The sequence below is a fragment of the Chanos chanos genome, chromosome 6, assembly GCF_902362185.1.
Source record: "Chanos chanos chromosome 6, fChaCha1.1, whole genome shotgun sequence".
In the NCBI taxonomy this organism is placed as follows: Eukaryota; Metazoa; Chordata; class Actinopteri; order Gonorynchiformes; family Chanidae; genus Chanos; species Chanos chanos.
In genome coordinates this window covers 25,962,058-25,989,616 of record NC_044500.1, presented here as the reverse complement: position 1 = coordinate 25,989,616, position 27,559 = coordinate 25,962,058, and the positions used below count along the sequence as shown (strand labels likewise).

At 42.1% G+C, this 27,559-nt stretch overlaps 2 protein-coding genes across 4 annotated transcripts in view; both read left to right on the top strand.

Moving 5' to 3' along the window:
* The first annotated feature begins 123 nt into the window (after window positions 1-123).
* On the top strand, window positions 124-7,399 carry tpra1 (transmembrane protein, adipocyte asscociated 1). Of its 2 annotated transcripts, none has more exons than XM_030776544.1 (11): window positions 124-298; window positions 1,016-1,200; window positions 1,952-2,084; window positions 2,563-2,649; window positions 3,473-3,545; window positions 3,702-3,781; window positions 4,169-4,279; window positions 4,492-4,552; window positions 4,799-4,901; window positions 5,387-5,467; window positions 5,865-7,399. In XM_030776544.1, the coding sequence occupies exons 2-11, from the start codon at window positions 1,031-1,033 to the stop codon at window positions 6,109-6,111; spliced, it is 1,146 nt and encodes a 381-aa protein (XP_030632404.1). In that variant the 5' UTR covers window positions 124-298; window positions 1,016-1,030; the 3' UTR covers window positions 6,112-7,399. The 2 variants fall into 2 exon arrangements, with proteins under 2 accessions (XP_030632404.1, XP_030632405.1); XM_030776545.1 differs by lacking the exon at window positions 124-298 and adding an exon at window positions 783-866.
* A 1,518-nt stretch (window positions 7,400-8,917) lies between these two features.
* Window positions 8,918-27,559, top strand: part of chchd6b (coiled-coil-helix-coiled-coil-helix domain containing 6b) — a 30,950-nt gene continuing 12,308 nt past the window's right edge. For both annotated transcript variants that reach the window (XR_004025383.1, XM_030776546.1), the window contains exons 1-6: window positions 8,918-9,125; window positions 11,609-11,702; window positions 11,904-11,952; window positions 13,277-13,421; window positions 21,057-21,140; window positions 26,755-26,825. Coding sequence is in view for 1 of the 2 variants with exons in the window: in XM_030776546.1 (XP_030632406.1) it covers window positions 9,042-9,125; window positions 11,609-11,702; window positions 11,904-11,952; window positions 13,277-13,421; window positions 21,057-21,140; window positions 26,755-26,825 (527 nt within the window). In the remaining variant the exon portion in view is untranslated. The remainder of the gene's footprint in view (window positions 9,126-11,608; window positions 11,703-11,903; window positions 11,953-13,276; window positions 13,422-21,056; window positions 21,141-26,754; window positions 26,826-27,559) is intronic.

The following is a 27,559-nucleotide window of genomic DNA, read 5'->3' as shown; positions in this document are numbered from 1 at the left end:
TTCATAAACGCGTATTGAACGTAATTACTACATGTCCCACAATGCAATTGGCTATGGCTACGCAGAAAGCTAAAGGAGGAAGTCGCAGTGATGCCAGTGAAATGGAGGGTCAGGTGACCGGGGAATCAACGTTAATTTAGAGAACGAACCTACCGAAGGCAATTTGTTTAAACTTGTTCCTTTTGTTTTGACTGCCAATAACGAAAGTGGAAGAATAGGTTGCTATGTTGTTTATTCTTAACTTGTCTGAGTCGGCCACCGAACAAATTTGCTCCTGATTTGCAATTGACAAACCAAGGTAAGCAACGTTTTCATCACCGTAGCTGGCTAGCATAACAGATACTTCGTTTCTGTTTGTTTTGACAATCGTAGCTAAATTCGCTAATCCAATAGTTCTTGTAAAGTTGGCTTTAATATTGTGTGGCACGGGGTGGATGTAAAGATAGCTTGTGTTTTCAGGATAGATGGCTCCCCGGCAAGATAACATCACTTGTTTGTTCAAATCTGTTGAAGATACAGGGGCAGTATACATTGAATTTGCCACTTGAACTCAGCTTTGTCGACAAATCACCCCCGATAGACCAATAGCCGTCCGTCTTGTGACCGTATTGTCAAAGATCCCCCTTCTGGAATTTACAAATGTTATGGGACATTAAGCTGTCAAATAAATCGAAAAGACTTGTGTTGCTAACCAGCCACTCGCTGTCAAGAGTTATGTAAGACAGTACGAGACGATCGTGGTGTGCTAAAGGTTTGTTTGCATTCGTGCGGCGACCGTGGCACTGGATTGCACACTAATCTGATATTTTCGCATTTTAGAGAAGTTATCTAACTTGCAAAATATTCAGAAAAACTGGAGTGGAAAGGTATTTGGGATATGCTATGCATACAAAACCGAACGCGTCTGAACGATTCATTTAGCTAACGTTTTCTTGATTTACGTAGTGTTCAGAGTTCTTAAACAGGTGACGTAGCGTGTTCGTGACTTAAGTTACTGTTCTGTGGTTCTGTCCAGGCTGTTGGATGCATAATGTTGAATCCGGTGACAGCTGTGATAAGGTTCACTCATTATGGTAATGGGACGGTCTCTCCGACCACCGTGGAGAACACGTCGGTCGTGCCTACATGGCCCTCGGAAAGCAATATCTCCAAACCGCACCGATGTCTTCAAGTTCTGTACGAGGACATTGGCGACTCCAGGTAAGACTGACTACATGGCAGACCGACACGACAAGGTGTTTTACAAGATAACTGCATTTGCTTGGATGACTAGGCTCAGTAGTACTTTGGGGGAATTCTCACCAAGGCTATTTTTGTTTTATTATATTTACAGTGAGCATACCAACGGGGGGTGTGGGAATAGGGGGGTTCTTCTTTCTAAACGAGCCATTTTAAAATCTGATAGCAAACAGAACAGTTGACCTTCTCAGCGATTGCTTACCCTGTAAAATTTGGGCCAATTTGTATGTGGCCCGATAAATACCGGAGGTCCTCTTTGTGGCTTATTTGCTTCTGTGTAAATGACAACGTGAAGCGCTTATTCCACTCTCCACGCCTGATTTACCAGACGCGTGTCGTAAGTTAAATGAGAATACAAATTTTGTTTATGCGGCATTTGCACAGTCTGCTTTGTGAAAGTGGAATATTAGGTGATTCCCTTAAGGGGGAGATGATGAGTTACTGTTTAAAACGGAATTTACATGTGTGATAAGTTTTTGAGAAATGCCTTTTTTTTGGATGTAGCCACTCATTTTTCTCTTAGAAGTCCAAAAGAAATTGTAAATATAGTTTCAACAGAACATCTACTGGAACTTATGTACATTAATTTGTGAATCATCCTGGTGATTTTAAATTTCATTTAAATTTCAAGAGAGGTTAGCTCAGGTTGTCTGTGATGGGTTAGAGGTGTTCTGTGGCTTAAAGTAGTTTGCTGTGACTCTATGTCTGCCAGAGTGCGGTTTTGGGACCTCCTGCTGCTGGTGCCCAACGTGGCCTTCTTCATGTTCCTGATGTGGAAACTGCCTTCAGCTCGTGCCAAGATCCGCCTCACATCCAGCCCCATCTTCATCACCTTCTACATCCTGGTGAGCAGGGCCATGTGTGAGGGCACAAGCAAATAAATAAATAGATGAATAAATTAAAAATGGCTCAGGCAAGTCCTTATGATTTTTCAGTTGAAATGAAGCTGATTGGATGGATAAGAGGTTTGGCAGTTTCATGCACTGTAACACAAAAGCTTTAGAGTAGTGTTTATGAAACACTCGAGTCATGTGGCAGAATCAGTTGTTCTGCTCCGTGAGATACGGATTTTAAAAAAGCAGATCTGTTCCTAGCTTCATGAGTTCTCCTGCAGTGCATTTGCGGCTTGCTATATCTCATCTGAACCATTAAAGCAAAACTGAAATGTGCATGATACTGTTATTTTAATGCGTGTGACTGCACTGTTAACTGGATCCCAGTTGTTTTGCCCTGTGCGGGCTTGGCTTTGTGCGGTGTTGTTACCTGTCTGTCTGAGGTGTGTGGGTTTTTTTTTTGTTTGTTTGTTTTAACCTGTGTTTTTAGGTGTTTGTGGTGGTAGCAGTGGGAATCATTCGAGCCATCGTGTCTATGACTGTCAGTGCATCCAGTGCTGCCACTGTCATTGACAAGGTAAGAACACACACTCACGCATGCATGTACACACACTACTGTTCTGACAAACCCATTGGGAGATCCATGTATGATGAAGTAAACCTGCCTCACAGTAACAATGAGGTGCAGTCCTATCATTCAGTTGTATTCCTCAGAACATCACGAGTAGGGGCCCATGAGTTTCTCAGGCCTTCTGTTCTCTCATGTTACATGTCTGACTGAAATTCTTGACATGTTTAGAATTCCAGATACCCCTGACTAATGGTGCAGTGAGTGATGAGGCACGGGAGCACAGGAAACACAACTTTGACTTGGCAGGCGGGGCGGGGGGGAGGGGGATGTACATTGTTAATGCTTTTGTATCCTATTTTCATTTCCTTCTTTAATCTTTTTTTTTTTTTTTTTTTTTTACTGTACTCACCTGTTCCCTCGTTACTTGGACAGTATGTTGAGATAATGTAGCTTTGTGCTCAGGTGAACAGTTTCTGTCTGTGGGAAAATTCACTACAGTAACCCAGAACACTTACACACATGCATTAGCACTGCTAGTGTTTACTTTATCTAATTGTGCAAAAGGGGTTCTGTTAAATAGCCCCAAACAATCAAATTAGTAGGCCTCTCTTGTTTTTTCTTTTTTTTGTTGTTGTAGGCCTATGTTTTTTTAGTTGTTGTGTCGCATTACAGATTAAACCTAGAACCGAAAGCACTTGGGGACAAAAGCATTTCCAGGCTGAATGACTAGCTGTATAAATGGACAGTACTGATGTGCAGAGCTCTGTGTGAATGTTAGTGCAGAGATAAATGAACGTGTATCTTTGTGTGTGTGTGTGTGTGTTAACAGGTATTGTGGGAGATGACACGGTTTTTCCTGCTGGCCATTGAATTGAGTGTGATTATTCTGGGGCTGGCCTTCGGTATGTCTGTCTCACGCCTCTTCTTCACTTTCATATCCTGACATACTGTCAGATGTTTCACGCCTGTCACTGGAAATTCTCACCTCTACGCAGTGTATTGGTGTTTTTAGGGATGAATGGGAGATGATTTTTTTTATCTGCGTTGTGTTGTGGTAGGTCACTTGGAGAGTAAATCCAGTATTAAGCGTGTGCTGGCCATCACTGCAGTGCTGGCGTTGGCTTACTCCATCACACAGGTTAGAATCTGTTCTCTCTCCCCCACACACACACACACACCCACATCCTCACTATACGCACACACCTGTCATAAATAAGCCTGTATCTGATGATGTCACAGTTGTTGAGTGTCACGTGACACACCTGGGGTATAATGCAGGTGTAGTTTGTCTGTGAGGTGTTTGATTGACAGGGCCCTGTCCCATTCCGTTTCCACGGGACCATGCTCTTCACTCAGTGAGGCCATGGAAAAGTATTGGGACAGAGACTTAACATTCACTCTCTTCAAGGTGTTTATTTGACAGTCTGACTCCGTTAAACAGCTGCGTTTAACACCAGCCGTCCCCCATTTTCCCTTGTGTATCTCTGAAGAGTTTGGGAGAGAACCTGTTTGATCTTTCTCTCAGGGCACTCTGGAGATTCTGTATCCTGACCGTCACCTCTCAGCTGAAGACTTCAACATCTATGGCCATGGGGGAAGACACTTCTGGTTGGCCAGCTCCTGTTTTTTCTTCCTGGTAATTGACCAGTGGCTTGTTTCAGTTTACAATATCTTTTCTTTTTGTTTTAGGTTTACATTGTACTGTTTATACATATGTAGATATTATCCTGGATATTGTATGAAAAGTGTTTACTTGTAATTTTACAATTATCTGCTTGCGCTCTGAAAGAAACCCTCTAAATATATATATATATATATATATATATATATATATATATACTTTCCTAGGTTTACTCTTTCATAGTCATCCTTCCAAAAACGCCCATCAGAGAGAGGATATCGCTGCCATGTAAGTCATCAGATGTTGTTTATTTTCCTTTTAAGATTTTGGCTGTATGAGGGTCTTTTTTGCCATATCTTGAGGAATCCAGGTGGTGATTATAAAGGTTTCTTTCAATTCTCTCTCTCTTTCTCTCTTCCTCCTTGTCTTTCTCTCTGTCTCTCTCTCTCTCTCTCTCTCTCATGTTCCCCCCTTCCTCTTTCTCTGGCTGTGTCTCTCTCTATTCTCCTTCTCTGTGTCTGTCTCTCTCTGTAGCAAAGAGGAGTTTTTACGTGTATGCATTCATCCTGTCTGTGCTGAACCTGGTCCAAGGACTAGGTAGTGCCTTGCTCTGTGCTGACATTATTGAGGGCCTGTGGTAAGAGTCATCCTCAGTCCTGGTCCTGATGGACCATCATTCCAAAGGGTTTTCACTTGCTCCATGTGTCTCTAAATCGGCTCTTGACTTTTTAAAATAAAATAAAATCACCTCTTAAAGGCTCAAGGAAAGATACTAGGAGAATCTTTTTTTTGCGTTGCCGTTTTATTAGTCCAGGTACAGCAATGCTGTTTGAACTTTGACATTGACATAGATTTTTAGTAATCATTTATTTGCTCTGTCTCATGAAAGTTTTCAGACATGATTACTGTGAAGCCTGTGTCTCTTCCCGTGTTCCCAACATCTTTAGTTTATTTAGTTTAGTGTCATAAAGAGTCATATCCTCTGAAAGTTTACAGAAGAACATGAGACGAATACTCTCATCTTCTTTTCCTCCAGTGAGTGTGGGCCTGACTCATTTCACTTTATTGGATTCTCTCTCTCTCTCTCTCTCTCTCTCTCTTTCTCTCTGTGTGTGTTTGCAGCTGTGTTGACGTGACCACATTTCTCTACTTTTCCGTGTTTGCTCCTCTGATCTACGTGACCTTTCTGAAAGGATTCTTCGGGTGGGTAAAGGTTTGGAGGACAGTCAGATGTGCTGTCCGTATGTCTTTATTGCTTAGTCTGTTTGTTTGATCCCTCTTGCCCAGACCAGGAAATTGGCTAGAAGAGAGTCATCCCATTTCATCATGCCCATACCTTTCCCATTCATACCAGCAGCACTGTCCACTCATGTAGAATATATATTTACATTTGTGTGTGACTATTCATACAGTTTTTAAGACTGTACACCGAGCCAGATCTGATGATGGATAATGAAAGACCAAACGACCATATCATTACTCACTATTTCTCTCACTCTGTCTCTCTCTCTCTCTCTCTTGCTCTCTCTCTCTCTCTCTTGCTCTCTCTCTCTCCCTCTCTTGCTCTCTCTCTCTCTCTCTCTCTCTTTCTCTGACACAGTTCGGAGCCGAAGATCCTCTTCTCTTATAAGTCTCAGATAGATGAGCCGGATGAGTCTGACGTGCACCTGCCGCCGACTTCTGCCTCTGGCCTGGCCGGCCGGAGAGACCCAGACCGCGGCCCCTACTCCAACACGCAGATCGACGGCTCGGGCGTGGCCTACCTGGACGACGTAGTGTCAGGACCCTTCGGAACCGGCAGCATTAACAGCATCGGCAGTGACCGCTGGAGAGCCATCAACGCCTGAACACAGAGCAAACAGACACTGAAAGAACAGGAAAAAATGGAGAGAGAGGGGTAGTAGAATAGTGAAGTTGAGAGAGAGAAAGAAAACGAATGAGTAGAGAGAGAGAGAGAGAGACAGAGAGAGAAAGAAATAAGACTATTATGACTTTCTTCCAAAGCCTAGACCAGAGGAGAGTAGAGCTTGGCCTGTCTCCTTCAGATTTTAAGTAGAACTTGGCCCCGTCCCCCTGGGAGCCGGTCTGCTGGAGATGGGTGGTGAGAGGAGTCCAGCTTATCACCCATCACACTGTGTTGGAAACCAGTGTTCTCAACTCATTTATTTTCACCAGTGTTCACAATTCTTTCGTCCACGCCAGGTTAATCAGCCGTTTCTGCTCCTTCACACTTTTACCATTTCAAAGTTAACACTTCAGTTTGAACTTCTTGCTGATGTGGTTGCGTAAGTGGACAGCTACATTCAGACAAACCTTATGCCCTGTGTTCATCGCCCGCTTCAGTCTGCTCCCTGTTTAACGATGCCTTTCCCTGGATTTTTTTTTTCTTTTTTTCCCCACCTGTGATGTTTTGGGCAGCCTGCAGCCCCAGGTTGCCCTGGTTTCAATGTTACAATAACGTTTTGTAACAGATCTTGGACAGCCTTTGAAAAACGAGTCTGCTGATTCAGGCTGCAGTTCTGATGCGTACGAAGACCAACTAAGCGCACATTCTCATCAGCCTATATGTGTATCATCCGACTTGCTCGTTTAATAAAACTAAAGACAGTTTTATGTTTTTTTTGTTTTGTTTTGTTTTTTTTTTCTTCCTAACTGTATGGGTTCAGTGTTTGGAAGAGAAGAGCTCAGAGTCAGGCCTGTCTGTGCTGTGAGTGATATGCTACTGCAGTGAGATGGGATGGACAGTTAGGCCTGGCCCAGCCCAGATGTCTCTGAATTATCCTTCACTTTATATGTCTTTAATTTATTTTAATGAATGTCTATGTTTTTTTTTTATTATTCTAAAACTGTGATTGCCATGATACAATTATTCTGACTAACAAATGCATTGTTTCTAGTTTAAACGGCTACTTGGTATTATGACACAAAATCGTTTTCACTACATTATATTTTGAGAGTAAGGAAAAATAATTTGACCAATGGCTCGTGCGCAGTGATCAACCAGTTGTTTTGCATGTCCCTGGTTTCATGCAGTGCCACTCACAGTTTCAGTGACTTGAGCAAAGCTGCTCCTGGTTTTTTTTTTTAAGTTATGTCCATGTTTGTTTGTTTTTTAAATCTGAAAATCTTTGTTGCAATTTTCATGTCAACACACACAGAGAGAAAGAGATGTATTTTTATGACCAAAAATGTATATATTTTGGGAGTACTGGGTTATATAAGTATCACCTTGACCATGTGAAATAATAATTATTTTGTATTGCATTCCCCTCAGTTCATTAAGGAGTTAATTAACAACGCTGATCTAAAAAAAATAACAACAACCTTATCTGTTCAAATATAAAAAAAGCTCACATTTATCATCAAATATACATCTGTTATGATTTAAGTATTAACATGATTACTGCCACCTGATATTATCTAGGTATTAACATGATTGCTGCCTGAACCGATTATGTTCAGAGACCAAACAGGGCCGCTGGGTGTAGAGATGCTTCTCCTGTTGTCTGTCAGTACCACTATGCAGTAGTCAGTGTGATCTCACCACTTCACTGCTGCCTCTGATTACAAGCTCCACTTGCTTTGATTTATTCCCAGAAGTTGATTTCATTGCTGTTGAAATGCTTTTTCTTTTAATTCAGTAAACTAGGCCATGTATTGGATGCATCAGATGTCATTCAGTTAAGAGCTGGTAACAATAAAAGAGCATTTTTTCACATTCCCATTTGTGGTAACACAGTAAAAGTATATGTTGTCACCACAGTGTTAAAGCTGCAGTCCAGTGTTTGTAACCGCCTGTCTGACTTACGCCGCAGCTCATTACCCTGAATACGGAAACCTTCTGACTACAAGCACTAGTTTATTTTTGTGAACGAAATTGTGAAAATCGTTAGAGGAGCTGTCATGGCGTGTGTGTGTGTGTGTGTGTGTTTGTGTGTGTAATGGTGAAACACCCTGATCCCTTGAAACCTATGATGTCAGCAAATTCAGGTGTGAGATACGAGTGTTGGCTTCACATGTGTAATTGGCCGTCAGGATTAGTTATAAAATGTACAGTTACAAACTGAGAAAAATGACATGCCAGAAGTTTCACAACTCTTGATGCAGCGCTTGAACGAAACCGAATCGCCAGTTCATCTTCGGGGAAAATCTTTTTTTATCTTATTCAGTTTAATTGTGTATCCACAGAGTGTATTCAACTATTTGTGAAGCGTTGGACATTCCATGTGTGCAAATTAAAAAAAATCTTTACTTTTGAAATCTGCCTCACGTCTGAGATTTATTTTCAATAACCACATCTCCCCCTGCTGTACATAAACGGCATTGCAAACTCCACAGAGCGAGCTTTATCAACATTTCCGAAGTGTAATACTCGTTTGGGTCTGACATGTGACCCGTATCTAAAACCAGTCGTGTGATGGTTGTGCCGTTCTAGGTTAGTTGCGATGTTTTCAGTGAAAACTGACCTTGGGTTTGAAAAACTAGCAACAGAACGACGTTTTGCCTTCTAGGTGATAGGACTACAGTTCCCACAAATCACTTGGCCAACATGTGACTCATGATACAATTTAATTGGATCATCATTATTTTATCCACCTATACGCATCGAGAGTAAGCTACTACTATCACGTCCTGCAAAGTGACCTTTTCCTGAGTGGGCTTGACGGTCAAAAACTACATTATCGGTTCTGTCAAATTCAGACGGGTGAAACAAGTGAATTCCTCCTACGGTCTGCATTTTTAGTGGTCGCCGGGGAAGTACACAGGCTTCGCCGACATGGGAGGTAGAGAAAGTACGACCAGAAAAGTGTCCTTTGGTCTGGACGAGGAGGAGAAAGTAACCGTCTTGCAAGGAATTAAGGTAGTGTATAGCCAAAGCTTATTTTAGGTTTTCCATAATGAATACACTTTTCTGCCGCTACATTTCTTTACAATAGTGTTCATTCCAGCAGCTTGTCAAGTGCCCTACATTAAATTAAGCTTTGCAGTTTTAATTATAAATTGCCCGTACAGCCGATTGCTGTCACAGTGTGATCATTTCTCCCGTGTCCTGAAATGAACCTCGTGTAGGAAGCTGGAGATCCGCTGTGCGGCGTAAGCGTGACACTGACGCCTACAGGTTTATTATCTAGTTATTAGCAGGCCCATAATACGTGTAGCCTACAGCTGTAAGCTTTAGGCTGAATTGAGGTTTTTACCGTCCCGAAAGTAGCCGTTTGAATGTGAGGTACAATGAATGAACCGCTCTCGATTACAATGCGTATATTCTATTTAATACGGTCACAAGCTCAGCTGGAATATTAATCAGGAAGGCTGTCCATGCAGAACAAGGTCATGACAGAGCTGTGAGGCCAAACCTTTGAAGTCGGATTTAACATGTTGTTACTTGTACACTTGCCTTGGATAGGCGACCGCCTAAAACATTTACGTCTCACCCCACATCATTTGTATATAGTGCGGTGGAATTAAGACTTAGGAGAGCTCTGTCCATGTTATGTCCCACACTCTGCCTCTAAATCAAGGTTATCAGAGAGTGTACACACTGTCAATCTAATCTCACATGTTGTCTTACTGTACATGTACTGTATTGCAGTAACCCACCGTGACATATCCAGAGAAATCTAGGCGACTAGCAACTCGCCCTTTAAGTTGCCCTGTGGAACTCAGACAGGTTTTGTTAATAAGACCTGAAACTTTAAATCAACGAATTCACGAGACCAGTGGCTGCTACACAGTTAAGTCTTATCAAATTGATTATTAAGTTCCTGGCCAAAACCATGGTTTGTGGCAAATGGTTATGGTTTGAAAGTCAGAAAAAAAACCGCTGTTGAAAGGCATGACTGCCCTGGGACAGAGGAACTGTGGTCTAAGGTCTGAACAGAGACTTAGCAGAACTGAAGTTACAAATACAACATTGCAGTTTCAGCATAAGACCCGAAGGAGATGTGCACACAAATGTAACTCCGTCTCAGTAAAATCTGTTTCACAAGGTTCCCTCGTGGTATGCCTGGCATTCGTAAGTCACTTTTAATACGCATAAAGGCATAAATGAGAAGAAAGCCTTGAGCCCTGGGCGTAGGGGCAAAGTTATATGACCTAATGAATCGTTACTTGGTATTTTTCCTGTATACGGGTACGTGCGGAGAGAGCCGCGGGCCTTCAGTGTTTATTGCCCATTACGGACTGTCTGTGGACCTTTCATTCAATGGGAAACAATGGAGGCGTTTGGGTCAGATAGTACGATAAGCAAGAATGAACATGAAGGGAAGGGAAGATGAGACGATTTTAGGCATTCGGATGCAGCCTATGAAGGAAAAATTGTTTCCATGGCATTTACCGTGTGCATTCACCGTATCTGTACAGTTGGTTATAGCTCCCCCTGACCTTGTCTCAAACCGACCCCACCGACCCCGACAAACTTTGCTTATCATACGTTCCTGACTGGCTCATTATACAGAAAAAAAACCTCAGATTATATTGTTACGCAAAATTATATAATAAAAATCGTCCTGATCAGTCATTGTAACGAACAGATCAACAATGTAGTTAAAAGAAACCGTAAAATTCAATACGTTTCTATAATCAAGTAAATATTTGCTACATGTACCCTAGTGCGTCACACAATGAACATTCTCTTTTTTCCATGTTTATAAATTATTAAAACGTTAATGCATTTTTATTATTGTTGTAGTAACTCTGGTATACAGCAACTGCAAATCAAGTATCCCTCGTCCATAGTGGGCTATTTAAAAGAGCATCTGTCTACCTGCTTGGATTTAAAAAAAAAAAACACTTATTTGAATGCTTATTTGTACACTTCGTTGAAGTGGTGCCAAGTCTCTCATTTTGTTTGGCATTTTAAGTGGGTCTCTCCATTCTTTTTTTTCGACATTTGTGCAGCTGTGTGTGTCCTCACATTTTTGTGGCTGTGTGTGTGTGTCCTCACTTTTGTGTGGTTTTGTGTGTGTGTGTGTCCTCACTTTTTTGTGGCTGTGTGTGTGTGTCCTCACTTTTTTGCGGCGCTGTGTGTGTGTGTCCTCACTTTTGTGTGGTTTTGTTTGTGTGTGTGTGTCCTCACTTTTTTGTGGCTGTGTGTGTGTGTCCTCACTTTTTTGCAGCTGTGTGTGTGTGTCCTCACTTTTTTGCGGCGCTGTGTGTGTGTGTCCTCACTTTTGTGTGGTTTTGTTTGTGTGTGTGTGTTCTCACATTTTTGCGGCGCTGTTTGTGTGTCCTCACTTTTTTGCGGTTGTGTGTCTGGGTGTGTGTATGTGTCCTCACTTTTGTGTGGTTTTGTGTGTGTGTGTCTTCACTTTCTTGTGGTTGTTTGTGTGTGTGTGTCCTCAGCTCTCTGAAGATGTACTGCAGAGGATGAGGGAGCCGTCTCAACCGTCAGACACACAACCACCACCAAAAACTGAGAGTCCGAAACCAGACCCTGGTACCAAACCTCTGCCTTTGGCCTCCTCTGGTTTAATTAGAGATCATTAACCCCAAACCAAAACATGACCATAAACCATTTATAATCACCATATATATCTATTTATACTGAGTTAAAGACTCAGGTAGAGCAGACTGATGATGTGTGATGCTGGTTATTCTGGTGGAGCTGAGAGTTTTCTCATTGGCTGTGTGTTTGCAGGGCCTCCCAGACCTTCCCCGGCAGAGATGCAGGAGGAGCTGAGGAGGAGGTAAGGGCAGTGTCATCCTGTGGTGTAGAGTTAGCTGGAGTGATGCAGAGTCATTGGCAGGCATCTGTAGCTGATACAGCAGCAGTGCTCTATTACAGTGTTCTGTGTGACTGTAGTCTCTGGCTGTTTGTGTTGTGACCTGCAGGCACGTGCAGATATTCTCCGCAGATTGTGGTGATCTTTTGTGATCTGCTAGAGCATTTTGTAATCTGTCATGATCTAAACTGAGCGATCACTAGCGGTCTTTTATGACCTGCAGTAGTTTATATAAATCTCTTGTAATCTGGAGAAATCTCTTATTTATCTATGTACTGTATCTCTAGTGGCAATAGTGATATGCAGGGTTCTATAGTGACAGTAGTAACAATCAGTTTTCTTTAGTGACAGTAGTGATACACAGTGTTCTACAATGACAGTAGTGATATACAGTGTTTTAAACTGGCAGTATTGATAAAAAGTGTTCTCTAGTGACAGAAGTGATGTACAGTGTTCTATAGTGTCAGTCGTGATATGCGGTGTTCTGTAGTGACAGTAGTGATATACAGTGTTCTATAGTGACAGTCGTGATATATGGTGTTCTGTAGTGACAGTACTGATATACAGTGTTCTGTAGTGTCAGTCGTGACATACGATGTTCTATAGTGACAGTAGTGATATATAGTGTTCTGTAGTGACAGTAGTGATATACGGTGTTCTATAGTGAGTCGAGATATACAGTGTGCTGTAGTGATTGTAGTCGTGATATACAGTGTTCTATAGTGACAGTCGTGATTTATAGTGTTCTACAGCGACAGTAGTGATATACAGTGTACTATAGTGATAATAGTCATGATATACAATGTTCTGTAGTGACAGTAGTCGTGATATACAGTGTTCTATAGTGACAGTCGTGATATATGGTGTTCTATAGTGACAGTAGTGATATACGGTGTTCTATAGTGACAGTAGTGATATACAGTGTTCTGTAGTGATAGTAGTAGTCATATAGGGTGTTCTATAGTGACAGTAGTGATCTACGGTGTTCTATAATGTGAGTCGTGATATATGATGTTCCATAGTGAGAGTAGTGATTTATAGTGCTCTATAGTGACAGACGTGATATACGGTGTTCTATAGTGACAGTAGTGATAAACAGTGTTCTGTAGTGACAGTATACAGTGTCCTCTTCAGCAGAGAAGGACACAAAGTGAAGGAGTATTTGGACAAGGCTTAGCCATTTAGATACACATTCTTATTTGACCTAGCTCTGATATGTGTTAATGTGCTGTGTTATGTTGTGGTGTACAATTATGTTTGATAGGCTGTGTTGTCTTGCGCGGAGCAGGTTTGAGCGAGAGCAGGCAAGGGTGAGAGAGGAGCTGGCTCGCATCGCTCAGAGAGAGAGAGACGCACTCCCAGACGACATGAGCCCAGCTGTGCTGAGAGAGAAAGCCAAGACTAGAGAGCAGCTGGAGAAGGCACAGGTCCTGGTAAGGCAGATGCACATGGGCACACACACACACACACACACACACAGGTGTATGATTGTATTGAGTTTGGTGAAACCAAATTTGATGCCACATAATTGATAACTGATACTGTGTTGTGCCTGGTTGATATGAAGTCAACAGCGCCATCTGCTGGTGTGTGTGCCAAAAGGTAATATGAGAAGCACAGTAAGTTTGTTAAGCTGTTAAGAAACCTGTCTCATCAAACTAAGCCTGGTCTCCCAACCCTACACTATAAGTCAAACATCGGCATGCAAAACATGCTTACAGCTTACTGTGCACTCTACATCAATTTCTCTCCCTCTGTCTTCATGCCTTTGTCTCTCTCTCTCTCTCTCTCTCTCTCTTCCTCTCTCTCTCTCTCTCCCTGTTTCCCTCGTTCTCTCTCCTCCATTTTCGATTGATTTGCTCTTTTGTTCTCTTTCCTGCTGTCTGTTAAAAGAGTGTAATAGTTATTGAGTGAGAGTCTTTGGCCCTTCCTCTTTGCCTTGTGTCTGTTAAGCGTTTAATGGCGTGGGGTTGTAATGAGGCTAGTGAGTGTCTTTGATTACACGAACTTTTTCATCGGCTGATGGAGACGTCGATACAGGTTAACGCTGGCGTTTTGTGTCCGCGCAACTTAATTTGCGGTGCTGCTCAAACGCTGTGGCCTTCTCCCTCATGCTTGAGAAGAGCTTTTTATCATCACAAAGCCCTAAAGGCAGTGAGGAAAACCTGCAAAGAGTGTTTCAATGAAGAACACAGAGGTGGAAATGATTTGGGTCTTGATATTATAATTCCTTTTTTTTTGGTGGCATATTTTTTTTTGCCTTGTCTGATATTTTATTAAACGGTAATAAAGAAATGAAAGACCACCAGGTCTAATTTGTGCAGTTTAATTTGGTTTCCTGGGTTTTTAATGTGGATTTATAGGTTTTTACTGAGGGGGAGCAGCTTTGTTTCCATACGTGTGTGTCAGATGTGTGATATTTTTTTCTGGCTTTGATTTCCATAGAACACCTGATTATGAATCCTTTTTATCTTGACTGCTGTGTTTGTCTGCACTGCTGTGCTTGTCTATACTGCCTTGTTTGTCTGCACTGCTGTGTGAATATCATGTCTGGGAAGTGTGTGTGTGTGTGTGTGTGTGTGTGTATATATATATGTATGTATGTATGTGTGTGTGTGTGTATATATATATATATATATATACACACACACACGCGCGCGCGCGCACACACACACACACATATGCATACATATATATGCATACATATATATATGTGTGTGTGTGTATATACACACACTCAATCATAGTATCATTGTGCATGTTTGGAGTCAGTTGCTATGCATTACTCAGAATGAGCATTGTACAGACAAACCCAGAGGTTCCTCTCCCTCCCCAGTGTTTGCCGAACATTCCAGCACCTTTAAAAAGAAATTTTCGTGCCAGCAGAGGGCAGTATAAGCATGTGTCTCGTAGCTTAAATGGCTCAGGATGGATCGGGTGAATTACCTCACTCGTCCTCCACTTAATTTCTCTTTCTCCTCTCTTCTCTTTCTTTTCCCCTCACAAGTGCACACTTCTTTTCTTTTTTTTTCTTCAGTCACACTTCCAAACATTACATTTTTCACATGTCTCTCCTTCGCAGTCCTGCTGTCAGTTTCTCACTTTCTCTCGTTCTTTTTCTTTTTAATGAACACTGAATTTTTCATCCCTCTTCCCCCGCTCCTTCTCCCAATCCATCAAAGTGCCTGCACTAGCTCAGTTGCTCTCTGCCCTGTCTACTCACATTTCTCTCTCTCTCTCTCTCTCTCTCTCTCTCTCTTTGTCTCTCTCTCTCTCTCTCTCTCTCTCTCTCTCTCTCTGTCTCAGGGTAATTTGTTGTGTTGTGTTAGATGGGAGAAATTGGACATGTGTGTATGTGTGCTGTGTTGTTGCTCATTTTATAAACAGCTCTCTGACTTTCCCCCGCTCTCTCTCTCATACTCTCTCACACACAAACACACACTGACTTTGCAGCTGCGTTGTTTGGTAAGAGAACTCTCACTCTGATTGGTGGTGAGATGCAACACATGTTTCCAGGAATGAGATATGAAATATGACGTTCTCGGAAATCTGATCTCTCAAAATAGAAATTTACTCTCATATTTTCACCACGAGGACTGAAACAGTGTTCCTTAGATCAACTCCAAACATCCAGCATTGAGAAAATGAGAAATGTTACTCTCTTCAGGAAAAAGGAAAAAAAACCAATGAGGAAACATTCAAACAAAAAAGTTTGACTTTTGCGGCGCGACGCAAGGCAGAAGAATTGGATGAATAACGAGGTGAGAGAGATAGACAATGAGAAAAGAGAGAGAGAGAGAGAAGGCGGCAATGGTGTTGATAACATTTAAATGTATTCAGAGTGAAGACTTTGCACGTTGCTGCGCATAGCGTCGCTTGTTAGCTGTGCGCTGGAGAGAGGAAAAAAAGGCAAAGAAAGATTGCTTCAGGCCAGAGTCGGAGCGGAGGAGACACCGCAATCGTACTGCCAATCATCCAATGGAATTCAGAGAGAGAGAGAGAGAGAGAAAAGAACTAGTAAGTGACAGAAAGAGTGTGAGTCGTTGCTATGAGGGGAAATTAATAGAAAAAGTCTTTTAAAAAGCGTTTTTTTTTGGGGGGGTTTTTTTGCTGATGGAAAGCTCTAGTACTTGTGTAGAGTGTGTTAATATATGCACCTGGTAAGCTTGTTAAGAGTACATTAACATACAGAAACTCTGAACATTGAGTCTTGGTGTAGTCAGACAGCTCTGTAATGACAGAGGCCAAAGGTACTGGAACTCCACATCAATGGCTTTAAATACCGACGCCAATGCTATATATTAACTCTGATAAAAGCAAAAAACCACCAAAAGACATCATGTTGTTTTGATTCTGTGGGTACATATGACACAGTTCATCAGCTGTGATATGTTAGGGCTTTGGATCGACATCGTGGAGGTTCAGAGAGGTATGAATGGCTTTTTGTGCCAACCGACCAACCAACCAACCAGAGGCCTGGTAATATCTGAATAATTAGAATCAGCCAGTCAGAGACCTGATAATACCTGTTTTATTAGAATCAACCAATCAGAGACGTGCTACACTCTGGATCATTAGAATAAATTAATCAGAGACCCAGCAATGCCTGAAACAATAGAATCAACCATTTACAGACTTGACAATGCCTGATTTTTGAGAATCAGCCAATCAGAGACCTGATAATCCTTAACTCATTGGAATCAGGTACGTCAGTGTCAAAGCAGTTGGATGTGTTTGCTGTAAAGTGAACTTATTTTGTTTTATTGTTAAGAAGTGCTTGCTATGTAGATGTGGGTTCCATGTGCCCTCTTCTCTCTCTCTCTCTCTCTCTCTCTCTCTCTCTCCTTGCCCCCCCCCCCTCTCTCCCAGGTGAGAGGTGGTAATCTGGGCAGTGTGCTCTAATATAACCAGTCTCTATCAGACACTGTAATCACACTACTGACATCTCTCTGCATGTTCATCTGAACACATCCCATGTTCACTTCTCTCCCCTAAAGAAAGATCTTTCTCTCCCTCTCTCCCTAACACACATACACACATACACACACACACACGCTCTCCTAGCTCCCACTCTCAGAGCTCTCGAATCCCGGTAATTGCTGACACATCGACCGCACACTCACATACACACACACACACACACACCGTTACACACTCACAGTCTCGTTCAAGCCCAAACACTCATGTTAAATGCCTCAGATGTATCCCGTTCATACTCCAGACATTTTATTCTCTATTAAATTAATAAGCCTGAATTGGCTACCCCTGTGTCTGAATGCATTTCCCACTGTTCCTCAGCACTGCTGAGCGGTGCTGGAGACTGCCACACCTTGACATTGCTCTAATTTGTAAAAAAAAAAATTAGTCCAAATGTTGAATACCCCGCAGCTTGAGTAGCCACCGTCCTGCTCTTCACACCCGTCTCCGCTTGGCCTTATAGGGTGTTTGTCACCAATGATCTTCATGTCTGATTGGACATCAGCCTCAGCCTGAGGAAGGCGTCAATGGATAAAAGAGTTAAGGATCATCTTTACCACATGTTTATTTACCTTTCTCTCTCTCTCTCCATATATATCTATATGTGTGTATACACACACACACACACACACACACACACACATACAGAGTATATATTTATCTTTCTACATCCGTCCTTCCTATATTCATTCTTTCTCTCTGTTGTGGTAGTTAGTACCAAACTCCAAATTATTCTTCATTTTGATCCTTTCCTCCTTATGTCTCTTCAGTTACAGCAAACAACCCCAGACATGTTTGGTTCCCTATACATACAAACACAGCTGCACATGCGTGTGCGTACGTGTGTGCATGTGTGTGTGTGAGGCATGTAAGACAGCGAACAGAAAGATAGTGTGATTTAATGAAACATGCTCTTCTTCTTCAATCTTACAGCTTCAATCTTATGCTTCACTGACCACACAGGGACTTCACTGAATGCCATTAAGGGAAATGTGTCTGTGTGTGATGTGTGTAGTCACAGTGTGTGTAATATGATAATAGTTTAAGTGTGCTCTGGCCATGCTACTAGACTCATATGTTATGTGATACCAGAGTGAACTGACTACGGTCAACGTTGATACTACTGATCCTTTGGTTAAAGGGGGTGGTGCATTTGCGACTTTTTCTGTGACAGATGGAGAATGCTGGTGAGACGCCAGCTCTATGTAATGTTTGACATGCCTGTCTCACAGGGGTCTGTCTGTCAGTAGCGTGTCTGTTGATGGTGTGTTTGTCAGTGGTCTGTCTGTCTCTCAGCGGTGTGTTCCTCAGCGGTGTGTCTTTCAATGTTCTGTCTGTCTGTCAGTGGTCGGGCTGTATCAGTTGTCTGTCAGTGGTCAGACTGTGTTAGTGGTCTGTCAGTGGTCAGACTGTGTTAGTGGTCTGTCAGTGGTCAGACTGTGTCAGTAGTCTGTCAGTGGTCAGACTGTGTCAGTAGTCTGTCTCTGGTCAGACTGTGTTAGTAGTCTGTCAGTCTGGTTTAGTCTGAGGTGGTCTGTTGTCTGTCAGTGGTCAGACTGTGTTAGTAATCTGTCAGTCAGGTTTAGTCTGAGGTGGTCAGACTGTGTCAGTAGTCTGTCAGTGGTCAGACTGTGTCAGTGGTCTGTCAGTCTGGTTTAGTCTGAGGTGGTCTGTTGTCTGTCAGTGGTCAGACTGTGTCAGTAGTCTGTCGGTGGTCAGACTGTGTCAGTAGTCTGTCAGTGGTCAGACTGTGTCAGTAGTCTGTCAGTCTGGTTTAGTCTGAGGTGGTCTGTTGTCTGTCAGTGGTCAGACTGTGTCAGTAGTCTGTCAGTCTGGTTTAGTCTGAGGTGGTCTGTTGTCTGTCAGTGGTCAGACTGTGTCAGTAGTCTGTCGGTGGTCAGACTGTGTCAGTAGTCTGTCAGTGGTCAGACTGTGTCAGTAGTCTGTCAGTCTGGTTTAGTCTGAAGTGGTCTGTTGTCTGTTATCCTCATGTGAAGGAGTAATGTTGCAGAGCATTAAGCCATCTTTATTCTCCTTACCTCGAGTTATGTACACTTTCTCTCTCTCTTTTTCTCTCTCTCTATCGCTCATGTTTCCCCTCTCCCTCCCTCTCTCTCTCTGTCTCTCCCTCACTCTCCCTCTCCCTCCCTCTCTCTCTCTCTCTTCCTCTCCCTCTCTCTCTCTCTGTCTCTCTTTCAGTAATTCGCTGTGATTTTTCATTCTTCTCTCCTCTCTCTGTGGGTTTTAGCTGCTGATAATAAGACGTGCTCTGCTGTGCCGTATGAAGAATCTTCTTTGTGAAGATGACATTATGTTCTCCTATTTATTAGAGGCGGAGAGAGCAGCCCTGTGTCTCTTTAATCACGCCGAATAACTCTGCCTTCTTACTTAACCCCCCTTCTGTTTTATCAGCGCTAAATCTGAACCAGCCTTCCAGCCATATTAGCAGACTAATGCCATGAATCACTGCCTAACACAGTCTAATATGCTCTCTCTCTCTCTCTCTCTCTCTCTTCCTCTCACTGCACCCCCTCTTCAATGTTCTTCTTTTTCTCTGTCGATTTCTGCTCATGGACCCCTCCTTCCTCTCTCTCTCGCTCTTTCTCTCTGTCCCTGCATCCCTGTTCCTTTGGCAGCCGACAGAGCTGAATGCATGGGTAAGCACTACCTGCTTGTTGTTAATCTTACTTTCTCTCTCTCTTTCTCTCTTTCTCTCTCTCTCTCTGTATTCAAATGTCATGTTTTCACTGTGCATTAAAACAGAATTGAGGGGTATGCACGCACATGTGCGCACACACACGTACACACACACGCACAAACACACACACACACATGCACGCGCATACACGACACCTCCATCACAACACTTTTAGAGCTATTCAGCTAGAAAATTACACATCATCCGCCCAGCCGAGTGAAGGCACCCTCTCTGCCAACAAATACTGACTGAATGAAGAAAAAAAAAGCCCGTGATTATGCTGTATGTAATTTAAAGCTGTGTGTGTGTTTGTGTGTGTGTGTGTGTGTGTAATGCACTGTTCCAGTGCCAGCTAAAAGCATTCCCACCGTGTTCTGCGATGTTTGTGTTTGTCAGACGCACAGGTTTGTGTGACTGGCTCTCGCAGGTGGAGATGCCATAGCCAAACACTCAGTCGCATGCTGTAAAAAACCCCTTCGAATAGCACAATAGGTCTGCAGGCTTTTATGGCTATCCAATCACTGCATCCCATTTTACATAGCAACTTTGCCTGCTGTATGTTCGTCAGTAGCCAAACCATTTCTTATTGGCCACCAAAGATAAATCACTTTAAGTCTGTTACTGCTTTTGTGGTCTTTTTCCCCCTCTGGACTCTTACTCTACATCTTGTTTTCTCATTTTTGTTTTCTTGTTCTTATTTTTCTGAGGATGTTGCCTCATCTCTCTTGCCCTGTTTCGTCGGCTTATGTGCTACCGGTCCATTATGCCTGTTCATCCTCTCTAACGCGCTCTCTCTCTCTCTCTCTCTCTCTCTCTCTCTCTGTGTTTTTTTCTTTTTTCTTCTTCTTCATGCATGCTGCAAAGCTCTTGTTACGCTGGATGGCTTCTTTAGTCAAGCTGGCTTGAGTAGGTATCAGATGCTTTAAAACCATTACTCAAAACCAGTGTTTTACAAATCCAGTCCTTCATACCAGTCCTCAGACAGGATCTTGCTGTCCTGTGCTGTCCTTTGTTTTGTACACAGCCCTGTGCTAACACTCTTTATTGAACTAATTTAGGTTATGTTGAATAGCAGGTGTGTTAAGGATAGGACAGAGTTTGGATTTCTGTTCCGTAATACTGCTGGATTTGAAATACGCCAACTCAGAGTCATTGCTTACTAATGTCAGATTGCTAAGTTGTCACTGGTCGGATTCAAATCCAAAACATCGCCCACATCTGTGTGAGAAACAGGACTTTTCTACATGAATTGAGCATCTAAACATGAAAAAACACAAATGTGAAAAATAACACGTCAGATGATCCTAAATTGAAATAAACAGCAGATTTGCAGTTTTTCTGTCACTCAGTCTGTGTGAATGTGTCATTTAAAGTGTTTTGTTTTTGTTTTCAGTCTAAACAGCTGGAGAGGAAAGATGCTGAACTGAAACATCTGGCCGCTTTCTACAAAGAGCAGCTCCAGCTGATGGAGAAAAAGGTAAAGAGAGACCAGAGCCAGACAAGACACACACACAACACACGTACACTCACACACACACTCACAACTCAAATGATGGAGAAAAGGGTAAGGAGAGACCAGACCCAAACAAGACAGACACACACACACACACACTCACAACTCAAACGATGGAGGAAAACGTAAGGAGAGACCAGACCTGGACAAGGCACACACACACACACACACACACAGAGACACACACACACAGATACACTCACATTGATAGTGAGGAGAGACCAAACCAGGACAAGACAAACATTAACGTACATCATGGGAACACACACACTCACTCACTCCTTCACACACAGACTGACAACTCCACCTGATTGAAAAATGGTAGGCTGGTGCCAGACAACACAAATGGCAACACACAGACACAAACACACACACACACACAGAGTCATACACTCTCCCGCAGTCACAAGCACAAACACACACACACTCATGCTTAGATAACTCTCATTTGTGGATCCATATGTTCGTTACTCATCGTGTGCCATTTGGGTTCTCAACTCATATTCCACTTCCCAGCATGCTCCCTGCTTCACCAGTGTCCTTCCATGTGGCGGCAGGACAAGATTCCTCTTCTGAATGACTTAAAAAAACTCTATCTCGCTCTCTCTGTTTCTCTCTCTCTCTCTCTCTCTCTCTCTCTTTCTCTCTCTGTCATTCATTCCACATAGCTTGATCCTACTCAGTAACCAAAACAAATATTTAGTCTGATAGCTGTGCTTTCATGCTGCAGTGACAGGTCAAGTGTTAGCTACATGTGCAGTACAGATAATGAATTATGTGGATAAACCCAAACATGATAAATTATACAGTCTGGGACTACATCAGCTTTTCATTTCTTACTGTTGTTACTGTGGTGTCTAACACTAATGCATGTTTTCATTGAACACACAAGGTTTTGCCAAAAAAGTAAAATAAATAAATAAAAATAAATAAATTTAAAAAAAAAATAAAGTTAACCTATGTGTTCCATGATGTAAGCACCTGACAAAATGTAGATGTTTAGGGCTACACACACACACTCTCACACCTCTGAAAAAGAACAGACTCCAGCTGCCATGTACTGATGTACTGATATAAGGTGATGTAGGTTTGTTACCACAGCAGCCAGAGAAAAAGCCAAAAATGTTTCTCCTTGTGTGAAAAATACACAAGAGAAATGAAGTCTCTACATTCCACTAAGTGGTCTACATCTCTGGTCAGAAATGTGCCTTTTTTTTTAATTTATTTTTTATTCTTGGCCCATGTGTTTCTGCAATGCGTCAAATTCAAAAAGCGTGTGGCTGTTATCAGAGCAGTCCCTCTCACAGACTCCATCGTCCGGAAACTCACGGATGCCACATTCAGAAAACGCCGCTTTCCCTTGTAGCATTTACTGAGTCGTCTCGCAGGAATAAGTCTTTACCGTGAGAGGCGCTGAGTGCAAGTCTATTTTCTTCTTTCTTTGAAAGCTAGGTTGGATGTAGCATAATCTAATTTTCTCCCCTTCTCTCACAATTTTGTTCCATGTTATTGTTGTTGACCTTGTGTTATGGTGCAGGGGTCAATTAAATAAGCCGAACAAACAGATAGAAAAAGGGGGGGGAGGATGGAGAGGGAAGAAGGGAAAATAGGAGAAAGCTCTCTCTGAGCTTTTAAGAAATTAAGGCTGCTGTTCCCTTGCTCATTGGCTGTGCCTGGGTTCTTCAGCGTGGTGCTGATATTTTCAGTCAGTAAAAGCCAGCACAGTGTCTGTTAATGAATGGAGCTCCTAACACTCAGACTACAGCCTCTCACTGGAAAAGCACCAGCCCTACACATCAGACTCTCTGTGGAAACGAGAGAGAGAGAGAGAGAGAGAGAGAGACACTTAGATTAAGCCATGAAGTAATTGCTCTGAAATCTTGCTACACAAACATTTTTATACCTGGATTCCTATGACCCGGTGTAGCCATGGCGACCGGTCTGCTATTGGCTGTTCTAGAACATCAAGAGACCTCAGTTTATTCTGTTTCCCTCATTAGAGGAGGCCATAGACAGTTTCACTAAAACGGATTAGAGACCTGGGTTCTCCCCTTGCTTGCATACACACACGCACGCACATACAAACACACACACAAGCACACGTACACACACACACACACACACAAACACTCACACACAATTTGCTCATACAAACATCCGCTGAAACAGTCATACACACCCTGATATGCGGCCATGCTTACACAAGCAAATGGAAACACAGAATATGACATGTCTCCATTTTTTTAAATCTAGCCTTTTCTCTCTATCTCTCCGTACTCCATCTCTCTTTCCATTGACACCAGCTCACTAATCTCCTCATAGTTGACACCTTTGCATTTGCCTGCTCCATGTATGAAAACATGTTTTTTTTTTCCTTCTTCTTCTTCGTTTTGAGTGGCAGCTCAAACAGGGGGCTTTTTAAGATTCTGCATACACACACTAATCCAGAGCACTCTTTGTTAAGTTCCGCCACTGAAAGTAATCCCTAGCGTCACACGCGCCTGGCAAGAAACACACACACACACACACAGTGCTAATCCTGCAGAGCCCCCTCTTCTTCCCCTGCTTCACCTCAGCCTCCTCTGTCTTACTCTTTCGCTCCTTTCCAGTTGACATGGTGTGTGTGTGTGTGTGTGTGTGTGTGTCGTAGGCAACTGTACAGTTGTCACAAGTTGCAAATCAGTCCCATAAGCACTCGTGTATTTGTAAACAGTGATAATAAAAAGCAGACTTAAGCGTTTATCTCTCCCGGATGATGCTGTGGAGAGGGTGGTGGATTTGGGCTGGGGGGGTGTCGGGTGGGGTGTAAGGTTGTCAGCCCAATGGACTGGAACTTTTCCTGGACAGTTTGAGTTAAGCATCCCCCGCATACCCACCCCACCCCTCACCCCCCATCTCCATCCATGCCTTCAGTCTAAGCCCACTGCAGTCCAACCAACTCAATTCAATTGTGCATTCATTTATGCCTAAGCCTTGGGGGAAGAGATATGAAAAGTATTTTTCATTGCATATTCCAGTTTTTTATGAGTTGTATTGTACATTTTCACATTTTCATTTTCTCTGACTGACATGGCACATGCTTGGGAGAAACAGGGCTCAAACTGTGGTCTAAAGACTCCTTATTAATAGGAGAAGAAATGCAATAACAAGTATATATATATATATATATAATAGTATGTATATATATATATAATTTAAAATTCCCAGAGGTGCCTAAATATATGCAAGTGTGAATTTCTTTAATATTTTAACCTTTGTTGGCTGTGGCTAGAGAGGGAGAGAGAGGGAGCTTTGCTTGTTGGTTCAGCCGAGGCGTTGACTGCTAGAATGGAAATGAGTCTTTCCTTTGGTGTCTGTGGAGACTCACAGGTGAAGAATGTGGATTGTGAGAGATCAGTCGCTGTGAAATAGTAAAATGAACTTCCTTTTGGTGTGGAGCTCTGGAATTTAATGAAGATGGAGCGTGGGAATGGGGGGTATAGGCTGTGATCCTTTCATTTTCCCGTCCTCCCCCCTTCAATTATTCCTTCACCTATCTATCCTTTTTCTCCGCGTTCTGCCGGGAATAGACGGAATAATTACATAATTATGAAACCCCCGGTCTTTGTGTCTGATCGTCACTGATCTGAAACTGTGATTATCCCGATAGATTTTTATTCTCTTTAATATCTTTCAGTACTTTGTGTGAGGCTCTTTTTATTTTTATTTATTTATCCACTTATTTATTTTTTCGCGAGCTACAGGTCTTGAGATTTTAAAGACTGTGCAGGTGGGCCGTACGCTACAGGGTCTGATAGCTTTACCTCAAGGCTACCAGTAACCCCCCTGCATCAGTACCGTCGTTTTTCAGGTCGGATTGCGTTGGATTTCCAAAATCGAGGCAAACGGAATTCTGTTATTCCCGCGCACTAATGTCTATGCACAAATTTCCTCCACTGGTCTATTTGCTTTTTTTCGTAGATTACGATGAATAGCCTATATGAAAACGGCTATGTGGTGAAAAGCGGCGCTCATAAGGGAAACGCATTAATACAAAGTTCGCTGCGTGTTATTGCGTTGACTAGAACAAAAACCAAGCTCTCGCTTATAGCTCGACATTAAATGAGCCGTCTAGGGAAATGTTTGGGTGTATGGAGGTCACTGTTATCAGGAAATGTTTTCTGGAAATTCCCGTGGCCTGGTTCATATCTTAATAAATTGTAATTCTGCAATGCAGGATCTGATTTGGCGATCCCGTGTAAAGGAGTCATTATGACATAGTAATACACTGTATTCAACTGCACAAAGAATCCGTTATGCTGTACTAAATATTTTATCAGTATTTTGAATGCGTTAAGAAAGACAGATACGATAGGTGAACTCGCCAAATGTTATAGTAAATGCGAAGTTAAACGCAACTTTGATTACGCCTTGGCTGTGCGTTTGTGATGTGCCGTGGTATGCGGTATTGAAAGGTTGTCGAAAGCCCAGGGGACAGAGTGGGTTGTAACGTTCAGCTGGCTTTCCACACTTTTATGTACCCGTCTTTGCTTTGCTGTAATTGCAGTTTGAATGCCACGCCATTCCTTAAAGAATAAAACTTTATGATGTGTCGCGAGGCGCTGATGAACTCATGGCGGTAGCCGCTAACGTTTAACATATTTTTAACAGGGTGGCAGCCTGCTGGTCTCGCTTGAGATAACCATGAGTCTGTTTGTCACTTAGCTCTTGCAAATACACCCCCCCCCCCCCCCCCCCCCAAAAATGGGATAATCCATCCAATTTTATAACGTATGTCACCTAGAATATATTTAGTCTGGGAACAGTTTTTGCAAAAGATGTGAACTCCTGTGAATTTAGCGTAAGTTTCACTGGAACAGCGAAAACAAAACATGGAGAAGGTGAATTTGTTTTATATGTTGAGTTAGTACTTCGTCCAACATCTTAAAATATAATTTAATAATTTTACTTGAAAATTGTGCACACTTAATGCATAACGATGTAATCAAATAAATCTCATTAACTTAACTGAAATTTGAGTTTGTACACACTTATCAGCAGTTTAATTATCAGCGGTTATTTGATTTTTTTTAAGAAAGGTTGAATAACGTTCTCAGGTGAAATTACCTTTAATATTTTACAAAGAACCTCCAGGTGAAAATCTGTAGCATGATAGAAGCTTGCTCGCAATCTGCACTGCGGTTTACCTTAACTGATCTTGAAACGTTTTGTGCAAAGGTATGAACGAAAACTCGGTGTGTAAAGCTAGGTGAAGGTGAAGGATGGAGTGATTTTATTTAGTTATTTTTCTCAGTAAAACAAATAAAATGTGGAATGTGGTGAACTGATGAATGAAATACAATCTTTTGAAAAGTCCGGCACGATAAACGTACATTCTGGAAAAATCAAAGCTTTTACCTGAAAACATTTCACATTTCAGTCAAAAGAAATAGATTCTTTTCAGTGTTTCCAAAGAAAGTTAAGTAATTACGTTTCGTAGTAGTTCTAAGTATTTTAATTTTTACCCCTGCATGAAATCTTATGAAACATGAACTTACCATCTCTCTCTCTCTCTCTCTCTCTCTCTCTCTGGTTGTAGAACATGGAGCACTACCAACAGGCAAGTCAGATGTACAATGAGGCGGCCACCAAAGCGGAGGTCCACATCAAGTAAGCGCGGCTGTTATCAGTTATCTCTTAAATGGCTTTTAGATTCCATGTAATTTGGCGTTTTTGCAGCTTTTTGTGTAGGCAAGTTCACACCATATACAGTGTACAACCAAATGGTTTACTTTCAAATGAATATAAATCATTACTAAATGAACTCATTTTCAGTTTGTGCCAGCTCCATTTTAGAAATGAGATAAATGATGAAAACTTGATGACATTTGTCTATTCAGTTAAGGCGGTATGCTTGCATAATATTTCCAAGCATAGTTAACTAATTAGATTATGCAGTGCAACTGAAGCAAACAGAGTCTCCACAGATTATGTGTCAAATGTCTCGTTCCAAACTGATCGCTTAAAAAAGAAAAAGGGGGGTTAAGAACGCCCTTGTTTGAATCTGGATTACCTTTGATGTCTCACAGTCTATGGATTTAATAATCTCTGAACACACCTGGACCTTCTCCGAGCAGTTCTTTACCAAATTTGACCTTCTCAACCAAAATTAGCATCGGAAATCCAGATGACTAACATGGTTTAAAGTTATTCGTTCACCCCCGAGAAAGGATTAATACCAACACAAAAGGTTAACACAAAGCCAAAAGCTTTGCGCAGGGCCTAATTTCTTAAAACGAAACCTACTGTATTTAATGCTCAAGACGCCTAAGGATAAATCAATTCAGAGACACATGGTTGCTCACAGAAGCGATTTAATATCTAGCTTTGATTTTTAATCTCCT